Genomic DNA, 18,400 nt, shown 5'->3' with positions numbered 1-18,400 from the left:
CCTAAGAGGACAAGTCGCAATTAAGGCAGCTCAAGAAGTATCATTGTGATGTCTGAACGGAGCAGGAAGACACTTGGCAAACGTCAGGACAGGCAGTCAGAGGGAAGTGCTGTCTCCCCACTGTTAACCTCAGGTGAGCACTTATTTATAAGTTCTAGAAAGGTTTATTCCCAGGAACATTTGGAGAAAGCAAGACAAAAGCCTCTTCCATTTCTTCCTGAGTTGACAGTTGCTGGTGGCCGTGAGGGAAACCTCAGGCCGAAGTCACAGAGAGCCAGGGGGAGCCCAGACCTGCGTCAGTGGAACTTTGCCCAGAGCCCTGTTGCTTGGCTGTCTGCTCTGATTCTCCCCTTGTGCCCTAACCCGCTCCCTCGTGTGACTCTGTAGGGTTACCTTGCCTTCTCATAGTCACTGTCACTTTCATGTCAGAGCTCACATTAGAGCACCTCGGTATCTGCCAAGGATTCCTTCCCAGAGGCCCTGGGAACCAGCCACAGGGAAAAGAGAAGAAGCACTTGCAAACCACGTGGAACTGTAGGATCACCTCACTGAGGGGCATGTGTCTGCTGTGTTGACCTTACAGGGTTCCTGGGCAAAAGTTCTCTTCTCAGAACAGAAAACTGTTTGCTGTTTAAGTGCAAAATTGGAATCTTAGAGGAAGAATTGCAAATGTTTTTGCAGTGGGTTGTGTCTCCTGCCTGGGCTAATAACAGTGATTACTGGGTGATGTCGCGTACAATAAGCCAGTTTTGTAGCAGGCCAAATCAAACTGTACGTTCCTTACTTTGCCATTCATTTTTCACTGATCCCAGGCGCACCACGTTGATTCTGGAAAACAAATTTTCTTATCAATTAGAGAAGGTCATTGTAAGCTTGCCTTGTATCTATTAATGAGGAAGAATTTGTATTTATTTTTTAATTTTTTTAATGAGGAAGAATTATGAAAGCATGGAAAGAACTTATGTGTGAAAAATTTTGATATTAAACTACATTTTGTTGGACTGTGATATTCAATTAAAGTAAAATCCTATTTTTAAGATAATTATGCAAAAAATTGTTAGTTTAATGAAATAAAAATGATCATTAATTTGAAGATGAATGCATCCATCCTCTTGATCCTGATAGCCAGGTCATGTTCATTCTTCCTTTGTAGCGAACGCTTTTGCAAAGCAGTCTCTTCCATTTTTCTCAAGCAGTCTTTGATCATGTTGAGTCTTTGCTCAAAAACCACCAATAGCTTTCTGCTGCCTTTAGTAAAAATTCCAAAATCCTTAAGGCCTTTACATGGGCCCTTCCATGGAACATCTGGGCTTGTCAGTACTGTCTCTGGTACTTTCTAAATGCATGTTGTCCTGCAAACTTAGTGTGAATTATTTCTCACACCTGGAACTCTTTTTCCTTTCATCTGTTTAAATGCTACTACTTTTTAGGTCCCAGTTCCAGTTATATCTTCATTTATCTACTAGAATATAAACTCCATGAGGGCAGGGATTTTCATCTACTTTGTTCACTGCTATTCAATAGAATGTCTGCTAAATGAATGAATGAATGAAACTAATCCATTAGGAATGCCTATTAATTTTATTTCTAAATCTGCTGTTTCTCTCACCCTCTACCTTGGTGTGTCACTGACATTTCCTGTCTGGACTGTTAACACAGTAACCTCCTGTGTTGCCTTCTTCTTTCTGTGCTTGCCCACCCTTTGCCTGGATCCTTTCTCCATTGAACAGCCAGCGTGGTACTTTGAAAAATGTCACTAGATTTCATCATTCTCCTACTCAAAACCCTTCACTGGCCTCCTTCTCCCCTTAGAATAATGTCCAAGCTCCTTCAGATGGTCTACAAGGCCCTAAAGGATTTAGTCCCTGTATTCCTTTCTACTTAATCTCTGTCCCTGGTATATAAAGGATGAGAAGGTGCCCGCCAGTGCGGCCTGGGAGGAGACCTTCCAGCAGAAGGAAGAGCCAGGGGAAGAGCCCTGATGTGGGAACGGGCTTGGTGGTTTGAAGAACACAAAGGAGGCCAGTGTGCCTGGAGCATAGTGAGCAAGGGGGAGAGAGGTCCACGATGAGGCCCGGAAGGTCATCAGAAATCAGATCACATGGGGACTAGAGGGACTCACAGTCCCACTGTGACCAAGATGTCGACAATTGCTTTTGCTAGAACTCTTTTCCGGACAGCACAATATTCTTTTCAGAAGAAATTTCTTGATAAGCCTACTGAGCTTCCAAGGGCCTGTGTAGGAGCTGAACTGTTCAGAGAGGCAAGAGGGAGCGTCTAGCTGTAGAATAAGCTTGTTACATGAGAGAGGGAGGGTGGCGCATGACGTGGGGAGGGAAGGGGGGGTGGAGTGACATGCTGGAGGACGGACGGTCACGTGCTCCTTGAGGCAACCCCTTCTGTTGCCTTGAAAATCTGTACTATAGGGTCTAAAACATGACAGGATATTGGATGCAGGGGGATTTCCTGTAGGGGGCAGTGAAGGAGCTGAGCCACAGGGTAGAACAGGGCAGGAGGATCATGAGAACCCAGAAGTGGCTAGGCAGAGACAATCATGAGGAAGGAAATTGCAGATTCTCCAGAAATCTGGGGGAGAGCTCCAGACTTTCAAAAAAGATAATAGAATTGGTTTTTACATAGATTTAATCTGATGTCTGAGGAGCCACGGGGGCCAAGCTAACACTGGGGTGACATCTCTAGGTTATGAAATTACAGCTTTGATCCATGGTGGGCTGGATTTGAACCCCAATATGTCTGATTCCAATGCCATGCCACACTCTCTCCTGAGTCAAGCCTTTGCCAAAAACATGTGCAGCATTGAGGGTTAAAAAATGTCTCCCTTGGTCATAAAAAATTTCCCAAGAAAAATCTATACAAGCAACTTGGGGTCGGGGACATGGGACATGCAGTGGAAACAGTTTCATAAATACAAATCTAGTAAAAGGTACTTTTCTCAGCAGATAATTCCAAGCTCAAGCTTTAAGCATGGCAAAAAGTCTATGAAGATTGGTCCTTCTACTCAATGATTTTGCCGGGCTTGAGAAATTGCCTTTATCCCTCTCTCACAGAAGGACGTGATGAAGGAGTGATTAGATGACAGAGGGTAATTGACCTGTGGCAACACGGCTTTCAGGCAGCTGCAGAAGTTTCTGTCTCTAAAAATAACATATTTAAAGTTACAAAGGACCCTAATACACATTCTTTCACTTGATCCTTACAAAACCCTGAAAGGTTTATTTTTCCCATTTTTCAGAGAGGCAAGTTGACTTGTTCAAGCTCAAGTACCAAATAAGTGGCAGAGCCGAGACCCGAACCCTGGCCCTCTGGCTATAAATGCAAAGCTTTGCTAGCCCCACCTGGGTGCCTCTTCCATGACTGAAGAGAAGTTAAATTGCTGCTTCTGTATGTAAATCTTACAGGGCTTTTCTAAACTCTAGGACGGCCAACAACCACTAGTGTGTGAATGCAGGGTATATCTGGCAAATAAGCTGTGTATGAGTGTGTGTGTTTGTGTGTGCTTTTACCCCCAAAACCTGCAAGGCAATGCTCCCTGTGTAATTTTCCTTTGTATTGTTTTCTTCTTCTGAGAATTGTCATGGTAAAGTTAACTCAACTGGAAATCTGTAACACAGAGAGTCTGCCCTCTTTCTCACCCACACATTAGAAGGAGGGCTAGAAAGTTAATGCCTTTCGTTCTCATGGTCTGAGAAAGGGCACACATGGCAATCTGTGTGAACACACTGGTGTTGGCACCAGGTGTCTAAAAAGCAAGCAAACACTGGGGATTACTTACAAGTGGCTACACATAAACATCCCCAAGAAGCTGGGTACATGTTACACCAAATCCTGTAACCACAGAGCTGTATTTTTCTCCTCATCTGTGTCCAATGCCCTGAATAACAATGACCTTTTCATGCCCAAGGAAGTAGGTTCAGGAATCATCCATCCTTTCAAGGTTGATTGCAAAAATCTTTCCATGCCTTACAAGGTATTAAGATTAACTTGTTGAAGAGACCTATGTGAGTTACAGGTGGTACATTTCACCCCCAAGTTGTCTCTTTCAACAGACTCCAATGTCATGGAAATATTTCAGAAGGTAGCTTTGCTGCTGGTGGAGACTATCTTGTTTATCTGATTGCTGTCTTCATCACGTGTATTTTCTGCTCAGAAAACTCTCAAGAGTCCCCACTCTTTAGCCAACAGCGAAAAAAAAAAAAAAAGCTTCTCAGATTGGCATTGCCTGGTGGGTTCTAATTCACCTTCTAGCTGCACCTCCCGTGATGCCCTAACACTTAAACCTGACCGTGCCACTCACTGCTTCCTCACCTCATTCCCCTCTTCCTCCCCATGATATCTGGGCTTAGTCCACGTAGATAGGCCTGCCACCCACCTCTGGAAAATTCTATGCATTTTTCATGTCTAGTCTTGAACGTTCTTTCATGAAACAAGTATGAATCCTATTGTAGACTCCTTGTTTGTTATTTTTATGTAGAATTTACCACATTTTGCTTTATTTTACAGTGGCATTTGTTGTTCATTTGTCTGTACATACATCCAGCAGTTACCCAATGAGCACTAATTATACCTTCATGGTGCTTTTGGTCTTGTTGGCAAGACAGGATATATTGAAAAAAAAAAAAAAAAAGCTCTTAGAATAATATGTAGTAATTGTGGAAAGTCCCCGAATTATGATGGTTTGACTTATAATTTTTGGCTTTGCAGTTTATTAGAGTATTAAATGCATTTTTGACTTACATGTTTTCTAAGTTTATTGGGACATAGCCCCACTGTAAGTCAAGGAGCATCTGTACTTGATAGAGGAAGTGCAGTGCACACGGGAGGCATCTAACCTGGTTCTGGGTGTGTGTTGGGAATAGGGGTTGGGTCCAGGAAGGATTCCCTTTGCATGCTTGTATTTTGTCTTATACAAGATTGGATGCTTACTAAAGTCACGGACTTTGCAGGACAGACAACCAGCAATGTGTTGCATGGAGTTAATCATCAATGGCTCCCATCTGTGTAATACTATCTCACCTGGCACCACTTTGGACTAAGGCCATTGCTTTTGGGGCTCATTTGGGGCGGCTTTATGTGTGGAAAAGCTATTGATGAGATTTTACAATTTGAAAGGATTTTCTCTGTCTAGCACAGTCTGTCTGCCCAGGCAGGGATTGTGCTAGAGTCTTTGGTAGATATAATTTATGTGGAAACAAGATGTGTTTATTACAGTACGGGCTGAAAGGCCTGTGAGTTGAAGAGTAGGCCTTTTTGAATGTGTAAACTACACATAAATGAAATTAATCCTTAAAATTCATAAGGTATCATGACTTCCTTAGGAGAAGAGTGTTATGAACACACCTAAACCCTTCAATCATTACTTGTAGCCTTAAACAACTGAAAAAATGCAGCCACATTTTGGTAATTTGTTAGAAACTGTTTATATAGGTTTGTGCTGACTAAACCTACCACTAAGGTAAGGTTAGATCTATGGCTCCAAGACATATCTGAAAAATGAGAGCCTTGAAAAAGTCACCTCTAAAAATAAAGTGATGAAACTCTCATTAGTACAGTAAGGTAAACTTTACCTTGGACTATATATCAGGTTAATTTATTAAGTTATTAACTTATGTTTATTGCCTTTATATTTTTTCCCTTTTACTATTTTAAGAAGATAGCCAGACTCATGTTCTTCTACTTCTGGAGCTCAAGTTTGCAGGAGAGAGGGCAGAATTGCCAAAGACACCTCTCTCTCCAGGCTTTGGGAATTAGACTCTCCAAATCCCCCTTGTTTGGGAGGAATGGGCTTGTTCAGCCCAAAGAGTGATGGAGAAAAAATGATCTTCTAAGACTGGGAAGGTGGGAGTGGGCAGGTAAGTTCCAGTAGGGAATGTTCCCATTCCCTAGCAGCTGCCTTCAAGGAGCACCACATCAGAACTGTGCCTACTGCGATGCACGTCAGTGTGGAGACTTAGGTTTGGGGCTGCCCCACCTCTGCCAACATCCCAAGGAAAGTGGAGCTGCCCAGCTTCCAGAGATCATATGGGCTTGGACACTGAGCAGCTCAGCAGACCTCCCCGAATCTTCTAGATTGCATAAGCTTTCTAGGGGTTGGAGCAGGGAAGGAGAGAACCCCTATAATTATGGAATTTTAATTCTGCCCCTGCCCTGCAGCAATTTGCAGTTTGGATTCAGACTTAATTTAATTTAGAAAATAATGTGTTAAGTCAAATATGGTGGAATAAAATTGTACCCAATATAACTGTGCACATGATAGCAAAACATCAGCTTGAAATGAACGGTCACATGGGTTTGGGGAGTAGAGCTGTGAGAATCCACCCAATTGCTTTTTTAAATCTTTGCTTTTCTCCTTTGTAAAACCCCCATGCTGGATTATTTTCAACATGCTTTTAGATATTTACTACGTTTTTGGTCCAAAGGGCCCCCATGGAGCTAAGCAATGTCCATGAAGACAACTGGGGGGCATGGGCAGACCAAAGCAATGCAAAGAAGGAAAGGTGGATGAGAGGGAAAAGAAATGAAAAAGAAGGGAAAGTAGTGAGGAGGGGAAGTGTTAACTATCACTGAGAGCAACAGTAACCCTCAGGCGTCCTCAAGCCAGGCCAGTGGGAGACATTCATGATCTTCCCCTATTCCTGTTTGCAGTATAACTTTTCTACTTTCTATTCGGTCAGCACTTGATCATTAAACACCCTCACCTGCCCCCAGGCAATAGACACCTCATTCCGTAGTCCCACCTGGCTTGGGAGGAGGCTGTTGGCAAAAGCTCTGGGGTTGACTCATACCCAGACCCCAACGTGAGTTTCAAATCTGGCTCTGCCAACTAGTGGCACCATGCCTTGGGCACCAGATCCTCGGGAGTCTAGGACAGGGCCACACGCAAGTGTAGCAGGAAATGGCTCACTGATCAACACTACCATATTACCTTCTCCTTGTTATTTGACTTTAGACTTTGGTTTGTGAAGACGTTTAGTCTTGAAAACACACTGGTGAAATTTGAGGGCTGTCAGAAGAGAGGTTAGAAGGCCCTGAGGAGAACACACCTAAATGATTTCACATTCATGTCTGTAAGCAGCCCTCACCAGGGCTCTCTCTCTAGTTCACTGGTTCTCAAATTTTATGAGGCATCGGAATCACCTGAAGAGCTTGTTAAAACACAGATTGCTGGGCCCCACCCCTGGAGTTTCTGGCTCAGGAGGTCTGGGGAGCGGGGTGGGACAAAAGGTCCCAGGTGATGCCGGAGCTGCTGGTCCAGGAGCCACCCTCAGAGAACCACCGACCTAGGCCACTTTCTTGCTTTTATAGTTTCACTTTCTCTTTAAAACTCTTCAGCTCCCTGTAAGATGTATTTTGAGACATGAACTGTAGCTGTAAGATGATCAAGCTTCTTTTCTTTGTTTAGTGGAGAGGACCCTCTCCTCCTAGGGCGTTTCCTTGAAGAGGTAATAGGCTGAGAGAAGGCCGACCTTTTGATTTAACGATGCAAGGTCTTTGGCCTCCTGACCCTTGGATCTGTGAACATTTACCTCCAGAATGAGCTCAGGGGTCTCCAGGTGTTCAGGAGACAAACACGAGATGCTTCCATTTATTGCTCAAAAAAACAAGTTATCATTGCCTGTCTTTCACTTTACTACAGAAATTTGTGTGAAATTCTGTCCAGGCTTGCTACACACTTGCATGCTACCTATGTATGCACGTAAATCTGTAATGCTTACTCACTAACAAATTGTGTTCCCTCTCTTCTCTCTTCATATGTTGGTGCAAAGGGATTTGTTGTTGGCAGGGTGGTTTCATTCCCTTAGTACAACCCTAACCCTTTGCTCCCACCATAGGGGTGGACTCCTGCCAGTTGATGTTCATGCAATGGGATTCTCTCTCCCAGGATCAGGACTGAGAGACACGGTCTGCAGAGAGAGAGAGAGAGACAGACATAGACAGACAGACAGGTGTATGTGCAAAGAGAAGCTGAGGTGCTGGTTCCTAAGGCCTTTCCATCTGGAAACAGCCCCACGGTGTTCCAGCTGCCTTTCTGCCTTGAGCTCTGCAAGCTACTTCCTGTCCTTCCCAAATCCCCTTTTGTGCTTAAGCAAATTGGCTTTGGATTTCTGCTAATTGCAACCAAAATAACCCATACCGAGATACTCCCCATTGCTCTCGTGATGAAGTCCAGATCCCTGGACATAGTAGTAAAGCCCTTCACCATCTGGTGCCTCCATTTTTGACCTCAACATGTTCACCTCCTACTCTCTGTTTCAGCCGTATTGAACTACTTTTTAGCTCTTTCTGCTCTTCGGGCCATGAGCATGATGTGTTCTCTTTATTTATAACATTCTTTTCTCCCCATCTTTGCCTGACCAATCCCTATTGGCCTTCAGAATCAGTATAGATGTGTCATTTCCTCCAGGAAGCCCTCTCAGATACACAGCTTATTCCTCATACTTTTGGAGTACCTTTAGCTCCCCTCATCCTAGCACTTACATAGGACATTATAATTCTTCCTCCCCAGACTGAGCTCTGTGAGGGCATAAACTGAGCCTCAATGGCTCTTGTATCTGGGTGTCTAACAGTGCCTGGTACACGGCCCACACTCAGTAAATACTTGTCAAATGAATGAATGACGTGCCTTCCTTTCAATCAGTCACCTCCCCAGCAGCAGGCTGACAAGACTGAATAGAAAAATGAAAATTACTTTGGCCTCAAGCTATAGACTATGATTTAGAAATACCCTTGAGGTCAAGAATCAGATATCTCCATGGTTTGGGAATATCCAATTACCTTCATAGTATCTTTTTTTCCCTTATTTAATGATTGTGCCAGAGTTTCTAATTAGCGAAAAGACCTCATGCATTTATTGACTCAAATGTGCTGCATCACTAGGGAGATTTTAAGAATAAGGCTAGAAATTTAGCATATCAGAAATTCAATCCATCTGAGATCTCTCAAAGAGGTTTGCCCTTGGGTCATTTAGCACAGACTTTCATAGTCACTGCAAACTGTTGTCATGGTAATCATGGAACCTTTCATGATTTTTGTATATGAGTTAATGAAGATACTGGAAACAGCCCAAAGGAATTCATACTTGGGTGTGCATTGGTCTCCATATTAACCCAATCATTGTTTTGAACACACATCTGCCCCAGGGCTGGTCCTCTTGGCTCTTGGTTCTGACAGAAATAAATAAACAACAGATTCCTTTTTAGTATTTCAGCCTAGGAGGCTGTGGATGGTTGCCCTTTTGGTCTCATTTCAACAGGAAATCTCACATGGATGGTTTAAAGGAGCAGAAGGAAAAACGGTGGTTGTGTGAAGCAGATCTCTTTCTTTTATTTCAAACAATTAATATTGCCGATTTCAAGGCACCTAAATTTAATTCCTGTAAAGGAAGTTTCAGTTGTGGAGAGCACAGAACATTGACTGTATCCAAAGCCTTTCTTTTATGGTTCTTGATAAACACACCTTAACTCAATCTTCTATCAAGTCTGTTAATTTGGATTCAGATACCCCAGTGTGCTCACAACATTTAAGTAGGAGATTTTCCATCTGTGTCCTGTCCTGCTAGTTATTTCCCAATATCCATTTCTCTCTTCTTTTCCAGTAATAGGACCCCTTACTTTTGACAAGGCATGTGGATGTTTGAACTCAAGACATTTTCCACTCCACCTGACTGCTGGCCAGTGGTATTTAAGTAGAAGGGGTGTATTCAACTCTCTGGAGGTATCTTTAAAGGGAGCTAGTACATGCCTTCCTCCTGACTGGAATGTAGGTATGAGGGATGGAGCTGGGGCAGTCATTCGGAACAATGAGTAGGGAACCACAGTGAGAGTGGCAGAATTACAAGACAGAAGTCTGTGTTTCTGAAGTTTGTGAAGTTTCCACACAAGCCCAAACTGACTATATTCACAGGAGAGAGAAAGAAACTTCAGTTTTATGTAAATGACTATTATTTTGGATTTTCTGTCATTTAATCTTAACCAATATACCACCCAAAAGTGAAAATTATTTTTTTCTTTCCTTTGATTGGGTGCGAAATCTCATGTGCTCCTCTGTAAGACTTACCTTCTGATTCCAGAGCATGCCAGAAGATGGGCAAGTTTGTTGCACCTTTGCATTAGCCAGACTGAATTTTCTGGCATGGGGAATTGAGACAGCGTGTCAATGGCAGGCAATACCTATGCAGCTTGGCCATAGAGACATAGTGTTGCCTGGTCTTTGTATGTGCATTTTGAATTTTTCTAGTGCAGTGGAACCATGTTCCTTTTACCCTAAAATCAAGACTCCTATCTGAAATACTTTTTGGAATGTGATAGGTGATGAGACTCTTTATTAATTAGTCTGAATGGAAAGTAATTGAGATAGAGACAAACAAAACAAAGCAAAACAAAAAACCACCTGCCATATTATCTAAAATAAGTGTAACAACCTTCCATGGGAGAGGGAAAAACAAGCCTTCTACCAGCAAGGAATTGCAATTTTACTTACTGAACTTGAGCCTTTTAATCTTCTTTGTCATTTCTTTATTTGAATGTATTCCAGTCACCAGCAAAACTACATGAAGAAAATATACACAAAAAATCTAATCAATATTATTTTACCTAAATGTTTTTTCTGTTCTGACCCTTACATTTGCTTTGAACATACATAAAGGATTCTTATTGATGGGACTAATTTTCCCTTATATAGTCATGTATCGCTTAACAACAGGGATATGTTTTGAAAAGTGCATTGCTAGGTGATTTCATTGTGTGAACATCACAGAGAATATACAGACTTAGATGGTGTAGCCTGCTACACTTCTAGGCTACCTGCTATAGCCTATTATTCCTAGGCTACAAACCTATACAGCATGTTACTATACTGAACACCATAGGCAATTTTAACAAAATGGCAAATATTCACGTATCTAAACATATATAAACATTAAAAAGGTACAGTAAAAGTATAGTATAAAAGAATTAAAAAATGGTATACCTGCATTTTGCAGCCTAGAGCCTGCAGGATTGGAAATTGCTCTGGGTAAGTCAGTGAGAGTCTGGTGAATGAATTGGAAGGCCTAGGACATTCCTGTACACTACTATAGACTTTATAAATACTGTACACTTAGACTACACTAAATTTATGAAAAATATTTTTTCTTTAATAATAAATTAACCTTAGCTTACTGTATCTTTTTCACTTTGTAAACATTAATTTTTTTAAAACTTTTTCACTCTTTTGTAATAACACTTAATTTAAGTCACAAACATATTGTACAGCTGTCCAAAAATATTTTCTTTCTGTTTATCATTCTATGAGCTTTTCTTGATTTTAAAACTTTTTTATTTTATTTTTTACACTTGAGACTTTTTTGTTAAAAACTAAGACACAAAGATGCACATTAGCCTAGGCCCACATGGGGTCAGGATCCTCAATGTCACTGTCTTTCATCTCCACATGTTGTCCCACTGGAAGGTCTTCAGGGGCAGTAACAGGCATGGAGCTGCCATCTCCTGTGTTAACAATGCCTCCTTCTGGAATACGTCCTGAAGGATTTACCTGAGGCTGTTTTATGCTTAACTCTTTTTTTATAAGTAGAAGGAATACACTCTAAAATAATGATGAAAATACATTACCAGCATAGTGTGCATACACCAGTATCACAGTCATTTATTATCATGATCATTATCCAGTACTATGTACTGTACATAATCGTATGTGCTATACTTTTATATGACTGGCAGTGCAGTAGGTTTGTTTACACCAGCATCACCACAAACATGAGTAATGTGTTGCTCTATGACATTAGGATGGCTCCAACGCCATTAGGCAATAGGAATCGTTCAGCTCCATTATAATCTTATGGGACCACCGGTCGGTCCTTGACCGAATCTCCTTATGCGGTGGGTGAGTATTTTAAGATTGGGGAGATGAGATGGACAGTTTGCATACTTTCTTAGCCTCTGCTGAAAGGTCCTTTCAAAAACATCTCTTGGACACTTGTCCTTTGTTTTTCTGTCTTTAAATTTCACTGCACTAACCCTACAATCTACACTTTCCAAAGGAGGGAGTGTGGGCCTGGAGAAGTCTGCCCATTTGCCTGGGCCCAGGAATAAATGATGGGGGTAGGATGGGGACCCAGGCCTTTCCTATGCTTCTTCCTCTGTCCCACGGTGCGTTTCCAAATGGCCAGTTTCCATACAGCCAGAGAACTGCACATGCATGTGCGCATGTGTGTGTGCACGAATGTGTGCATGCATGTATGCCTGTGCACATGTGAGTGTGCTGGAGGGGAGGCTGAATGGAAGGGATCTGGGAAAGGAAGCCAAGGAGCAAGGGGCCTGGGGAGAAGAGGGAGAGGTGCATCACAAGGTCTGGGGCGGAGACCCAAGCGCCCCCTGGTGGCCCACTCTAGAGGCCCTGGTTCCGGGCCCCACCAAGGCCGACTGCAGGTAGTTGAACTTCCTCCTTAGAAACAGGAGCAGAACCTCCAACAGCCTTTGGACACTGCTCTACCTCAGGAATTATTAACATATCGGCAGGTGAAGAGAAAACTCTTTACCCTTTTTAATCTAAAGTCACATTACCAGTTCTTTTTTTCAAGCACCTAAAAAGAAATTGAGCCTTGTGTTTAAAAAATAATGTTGACTGTTTTTCCTCTTATTATAAAAATAATACATGTTCTTTGTATAAAAATGTAAAAAACAAAAGAGTACAGAAAATATGGATGAACAGAAAAGCATAATATTTTCCCATCTTTTCCCACATTTATAGGGGTACTTTGAAACAAACATTTGATCATGCTCATTATTTTATAACTTATTTCTCTTTCAGGATATATACCAACATTTTTTCCTTGTCATTAAATGTTCTTCTCACAGTAACTTTTAACTGCTCATCAAGTATTGCCCTATGTGGATGTATGGTAATTTGGCCAATCCTCCATTTAACATAAACAGTGTAATCTTTGAACAGATTCATTATTATTTCCTTAAATTTCCAAATAGAATTTCTTGTCTGAAATTCATGCCCACTTAAAATTTTGATACATATTATGAAAATTTCTCATAGCAATTTTTTTATTACAATGTATGAAAATGCTCATTTCTCTATACCCATACTAATTCTGCCTGCAGATAGAAAAGCAGTGTTTTTCCTTTCAAAATGCTAGTCAGTTCTCTATTCTTCTTCCTTCTTCTCCAGGCAGTTTTCTACCTCACACACCCAAAGGCGGCACTGCTTTAACTTACTTCCATTTTAGAAAAGTGCTTCCGAGAAACCCACTTTCTGGATGGAGCTGGGGCTCTGGAGGTGAGCACGGGGAAATAGAGCAATCAAAATAGGCATTTTACCTCCCAGTTTGTGTGTTTATTTTTAACTAAACACAGATGCTTCATTTAGGTATAAATGGACTTAGGAATTCTTGAATTGGTAACTATTTTTGAAGGGAAAAGTGGCAATGCCACCAAGTGTTTAAGAAAACTTTATCTTATGATTATCTAGCTGCTAGAGACTGAATGTTTGTGTGCCCCCAAAATTCATATGTTGAAATCCTAACCCCCAATAGGATGGTATTAGGAGGTGAAGACTTGGGAGGTGATTAGGTCATAAGGGTAAGTCCTTTTCAGTGGAATTAGTGCCCTTATAAAAGCAACTCCAGAAAGCTAGCTTGTCCCTTCTGTCATTGAGGACACAGCAAAAAGATAGCTATCGATGAACCCAGAAGCAGGCCCTCACCAGACTCTGAACCTACCAGCGCCTTGATATTGGACTTCTCAGTATCCAGAACTTTGAGAAACAAATTTCTGTTTTTTATAAGCCACCCCATCTATAGCAGTTTTTTTATAGCAGCCTGAATGGACTAAGACACTGTCTAATCTATGCCAATGATGCGGCCATTGAATCATCCCCTATTTTGACTGTCAGCATTAGTCGAGGTCTGGGCAGTTGACATACCATGTCCTACAAGAACAGAAACATCAAAGAGAACTGAATGAGAACCAAAAGTCTGGCCAAGTAGAATGAAGGCAGACAGTTTTTAGGTGTTATTTACTTCTGGGGTTTGGGTGGGTCTGAGTGTCCTGGAGGTCTAATTTTTATAGTAGTCTCTTGTCACTTAATTCTGTACAAAGACCACATTTTCATTTTATGTGCAAAAATAAATATCTATAAACCTAGAATATTTAAAAAAAATAAGTACTAAATAAATACATAGAAAAAAATTAAGCAAGTGAAGTAGAGGGAGTAAGTGAAATAATCAATTTAGGTATCAATTCTTGTTAAAAATCAAATACTGTTCTTCTCAGGCTCTGCGCCTGCGGCAAGTGGTTTATAAGTCCTGGTATCATTAGGACTATAAATATTTCAGTGAGACCACCCCATCACTGGCTTTTGGTTGCCCCAGACCTTCCAGGCTGAAAACATGCATAGCTGGGTTCAGCTAACAGCAGTGGTTAGTAAAGCCAGTATCTTTTCAATGGTACACACAGGTTCTCCCTCAGCTTCTGTGCTTGTTAATTAAAGCTGCCCAGAAACCACTCCTCAAGGGAGGGCTTGTCGGTAAGGTCCACAAATGTGCTTGTGCCCTGGAGCAAGTCTTCATTCCTCACCAGCAAGTCTGCTCTTGCTACATTGGAAACGGTGAATGGCATGTTGAATTGGGTGAGAGCAAAATCAGTCTTGTGTTCATTTTCCTAGGACGCCTCGCAGAGCACCAGGGTGGGTGTCCGATGTTCACTTCAAAGTGCAAAGCAGCAGGCAGGTCTGAAAGCCAGTCCCTTCTGTGAGAGTAATTTTCTGGCTACTGAGGCCATGAGTGTCTAGAAAACTTGAGGAAATTAAGTCTAGAATCCAAAGTTCCAGGGCAATCATGATTTACCAACTCTGCAGCAATGCGTCTCAATCTTCTAAAATCCAATGTTCCAGTTTTGAACAACAAAAAGTTCTTTGGTTAGTAATACTTGAAATTTCAAACTAAATTAAATGCTAAAATTATTTTTTCAAATAAAAATTTTCCCCCACTTCACTCTCTCTCTTTCTTTCTAGTGTAATTAATTAGTTAAGATATCCGAGTTATAATTGTTTTTAAATCCAATTAAAAATATTAATTATACTGATAATTTATAGGGAAAATATAAATGAATAAGCTTGAAACAATATTCCATCTCATTAATGATACAAATGCAAGCTAAAGCAAAATGAGGGGATTTTTTTCCCCTATCATGTCAGTAAATATGGAACACAAAATTATACTTAATCCTGGCAGGGATTTGGGATGAGGGCATTCCTGTATACTGCTGGTGAAGTCTAAGCAGATAGAGCCATTCTGGAAAGCAATGTGGTAATGCATTTCAAGAGCCTTAAAAACATTTATATTCTTTAAGCTAGAAAATATACCTCTAGGACTATATTCCAAGGTATAATCAGAGATATAGACAAAGATTTATGAAAAAAATGCGCATTATAGCATTATTTCTAATGGCAATCTGGAAATAATGAAATGTTGAAAATGTGTCAGTAATGGGGGAATCCTAAGCATTTATTACAAATGATGTGTAGTAGAATATTAAATTACCTGTGAAGTGCTCAGCTCTAACCTCAGGAGTGATTTTGACAAGGTTAAAAGATACGCAGAGAAATAACTGGAACAAATATACCAAAATGTTAACAGTGGTGGAATTATATTTCTTTTTTATATTTTCTTTATTTTTCCCTTTTATATTATAGTTCTTATAACATAAAGATATTATAATATTAAAATATGTATTTTATACAGAATGTTTCTTTTGTAATTAGAAAAATACAATTTTTAAAATTTGGTCATATTGAAATCATATAGATTTGTGATAATGAAAAATACTTTCTAAAATTATTGGCATGATTTACCTGTGCTCATGTTTTCCAGTTTTCCTGTCAGTAATGAATTATAATCAGAATTCATCAACTTTCAAGAAAAGACATGAAGTGCCAGAACATCCACTCAATGACCAAATCAGTAGGCACTTACTGAATACTTATCATGTGCCTAGAACTTTTACAGAAATGCCTCACTTTAGCCCATAACCTTCTCATTAGATCTTTTTAGAGCCCCTCAATATACAGGTAATATTCACAATGTCTCCTTGAAAACCGATTTATAAAGCAGATCATTTTAAAACAGTTCAAGTTTCCTTAATGCTTTAATTTGGGATTATGTACTCAATAAAATATTTAGCATCAAATAAGTCAGAACTTCCTAGCAAATATTTGACTTATTATTGTCTATAATCATATAAATCATAAAATTATGCCTCCAATCATAGAATATTTAAAGCTGGGAGGAGATTTGGAGGTCATCCTTTATTTTATAGAAAGGAAACCAAGGTCAAGGTTAACACCTTGGCTAAAGCTGCAGACATTTGGGCCCAGAAGTTGGAACCAGATGCCAGTTTGCTGGCTAAAATTGTAGCCTGTTTATTCTACTTACTTATTACTCCCCCTAAGTGCACACGGTTGGTGGTACTGCAATAACAATGAGTGGCATAAAATTCTGCTCTATCACATATTTAAATATATCTAAAACAGGCATGTTAACTCTGATATAAATTAATTAAACACTTAATTGATGTTAATTTAGAGGGCTTTTGGGAAAATCATTGGATGGCTCTGGTACCTTAAAAATCCAGCAACCCTAAGGGCAATAATTTATTTAGCAATATTTCTTGAGTGCCTATGACATGGCTGAGCACTGGAGATACAACAATGAGCAGGCTACAGCTCCTGCCCTCAGTGAGTTTACAGTCTGTAGGGAGCCAGACCAATGACAAGGCCAAAATGATGCAGCTACAATGAGAACAAACAGAGGACACCCAGGGGTGCATAGGACGATGGCCCAACTTATGGAGATGGAGGGAAGCTTCCTGGAGGACCAACATGGTTTGCAAGGGTGTGGGGTGTCCTGGAGTGAGAGGAACAGAATTCCTGGAAAGGGAACAGCATGCTAAAAGGCCTGGAGATGAGCAATGATATGGGCCTCAGGGAAATTAGAAGTTCAGTGCCAGGGGTGGGGGTTGTTGGGGGGGGTGTGGGGAGTGAGTAAGAGCTGTATCAGACAGGCCTCGCGGGCACATGAGGTACTTTAGGAAACTTGGACTCCATCCTAGAGGCCAAGGGAAAACCCTGAGGAGTTTCAATCAAGAGAGCAAGAGAGTGGTGACCAGGCTTTAAGAGATTAATAGGGGTATGGCGGAGAATGAGTTAGAGGGGTAAGGATTTGGGGGAGGGAGACCATCACAGAGCCCAGGGGAGGGAGACCCTCACAGAGCCCAGAGGAGGGATCACAGGGGACTTAAGGAAGTGGCCGTGGGACAGAGACAAATGGGCAGAGGAGATGGCTTGCCAACACTTGTTGTTAATATATTTTGTCATTTTGATAATAGCCATGCTAGGTGTGAGATGATATCTCACTGTGGCTTTAATTTGCATTTCCCTGATGATTGGTGATGTTGAGAAATTTTTCATATATCTGTTGCACATTTGTATGTCTCTTTTGAGAAATGTCTATTACTGTCCTTTGCCCATTTTTAAAATCAAGTTATTTGTCCTCTTGCTATTGAGTTCTTTATATATTGTGGATATTAACATTAACCCTTATCAAATGTATGGTTTGCAAATATTTTCTCCCATTCCATAGATTATCTCTTTACTCTGTTGATTGCTTCCTTTGCTGTGCCAAAGCTTTTTAGTTTGATACGATATCATTTGTTTACTTTTGCTTTTGTTGCCTGTGCATTTAGGGTCATATTGTCCAGACCCATGTCAAGAAGATTTTTCCTTATGTTTTCTTTTAGTAGTTTTATAGTTTCAGGTCTTATGCTTAAGTCTTTCACCTATTTTGAGTTCATTTTTGTATACGGTGTGAGATAAGGGTCCAATTTCATTCTTCTGCATATGGATATCCCATTTTCCCAATACCACTTATTGAAGAGAATATTCTTTCCCCATTGTGTGTTCTTGACACCTTTGTTAAAGATCAATTGAACATAAATGCATGGATTTATTTCTGGACTATCTAGTCTGTTCCATTGGTTTATGTGTTTGTTTTTATGCTAATACCAAGCTGTTTTGATTACTATAGTTTTGTGGTGTATTTTGAAATTAGGTATTATGATGTTTCCACCTTTGTTCTTTTTGTTAAGGATTTCTTTGGCTATTTGGAGTCTTTTGTGGTTCTATATGAATTTTAGGATCTTTTTCTATTTCTGTGAAAAAATGCCATTGGAATTTTGATAGGCATTACATTGAATCTGTAGGTTGCTTTAGGTAATATGGACATTTTAATAATATTAATTCTTCCAATTCATGAACATGGATATCTTTCCATTTATTTGTATCTTCTTCAATTTCTCTCATCAGCATTTTATAGTTTTCA

At 40.5% G+C, this 18,400-nt stretch overlaps 2 protein-coding genes across 10 annotated transcripts in view; one reads left to right on the top strand and one right to left on the bottom strand.

Annotated features, from left to right (window-relative positions):
* Positions 1-18,400, top strand: part of FEZ2 (fasciculation and elongation protein zeta 2) — a 232,337-nt gene that overhangs the window by 78,110 nt on the left and 135,827 nt on the right. The window lies entirely within an intron of this gene.
* VIT (vitrin) overlaps positions 1-18,400 on the bottom strand; it is a 101,957-nt gene that overhangs the window by 61,171 nt on the left and 22,386 nt on the right. For all 9 annotated transcript variants that reach the window (XM_045549374.1, XM_045549375.1, XM_045549378.1 and 6 more), the window contains exon 3: positions 10,498-10,563. In XM_045549374.1, coding sequence (XP_045405330.1) covers positions 10,498-10,563 — 66 coding nt within the window. The remainder of the gene's footprint in view (positions 1-10,497; positions 10,564-18,400) is intronic.

This window comes from Lemur catta, chromosome 4 (genome assembly GCF_020740605.2).
Source record: "Lemur catta isolate mLemCat1 chromosome 4, mLemCat1.pri, whole genome shotgun sequence".
NCBI classification, from domain to species: domain Eukaryota; kingdom Metazoa; phylum Chordata; class Mammalia; order Primates; family Lemuridae; genus Lemur; species Lemur catta.
Note: the sequence above shows the minus strand (reverse complement) of the source record. Positions and strands in the feature narration are given on the sequence as shown.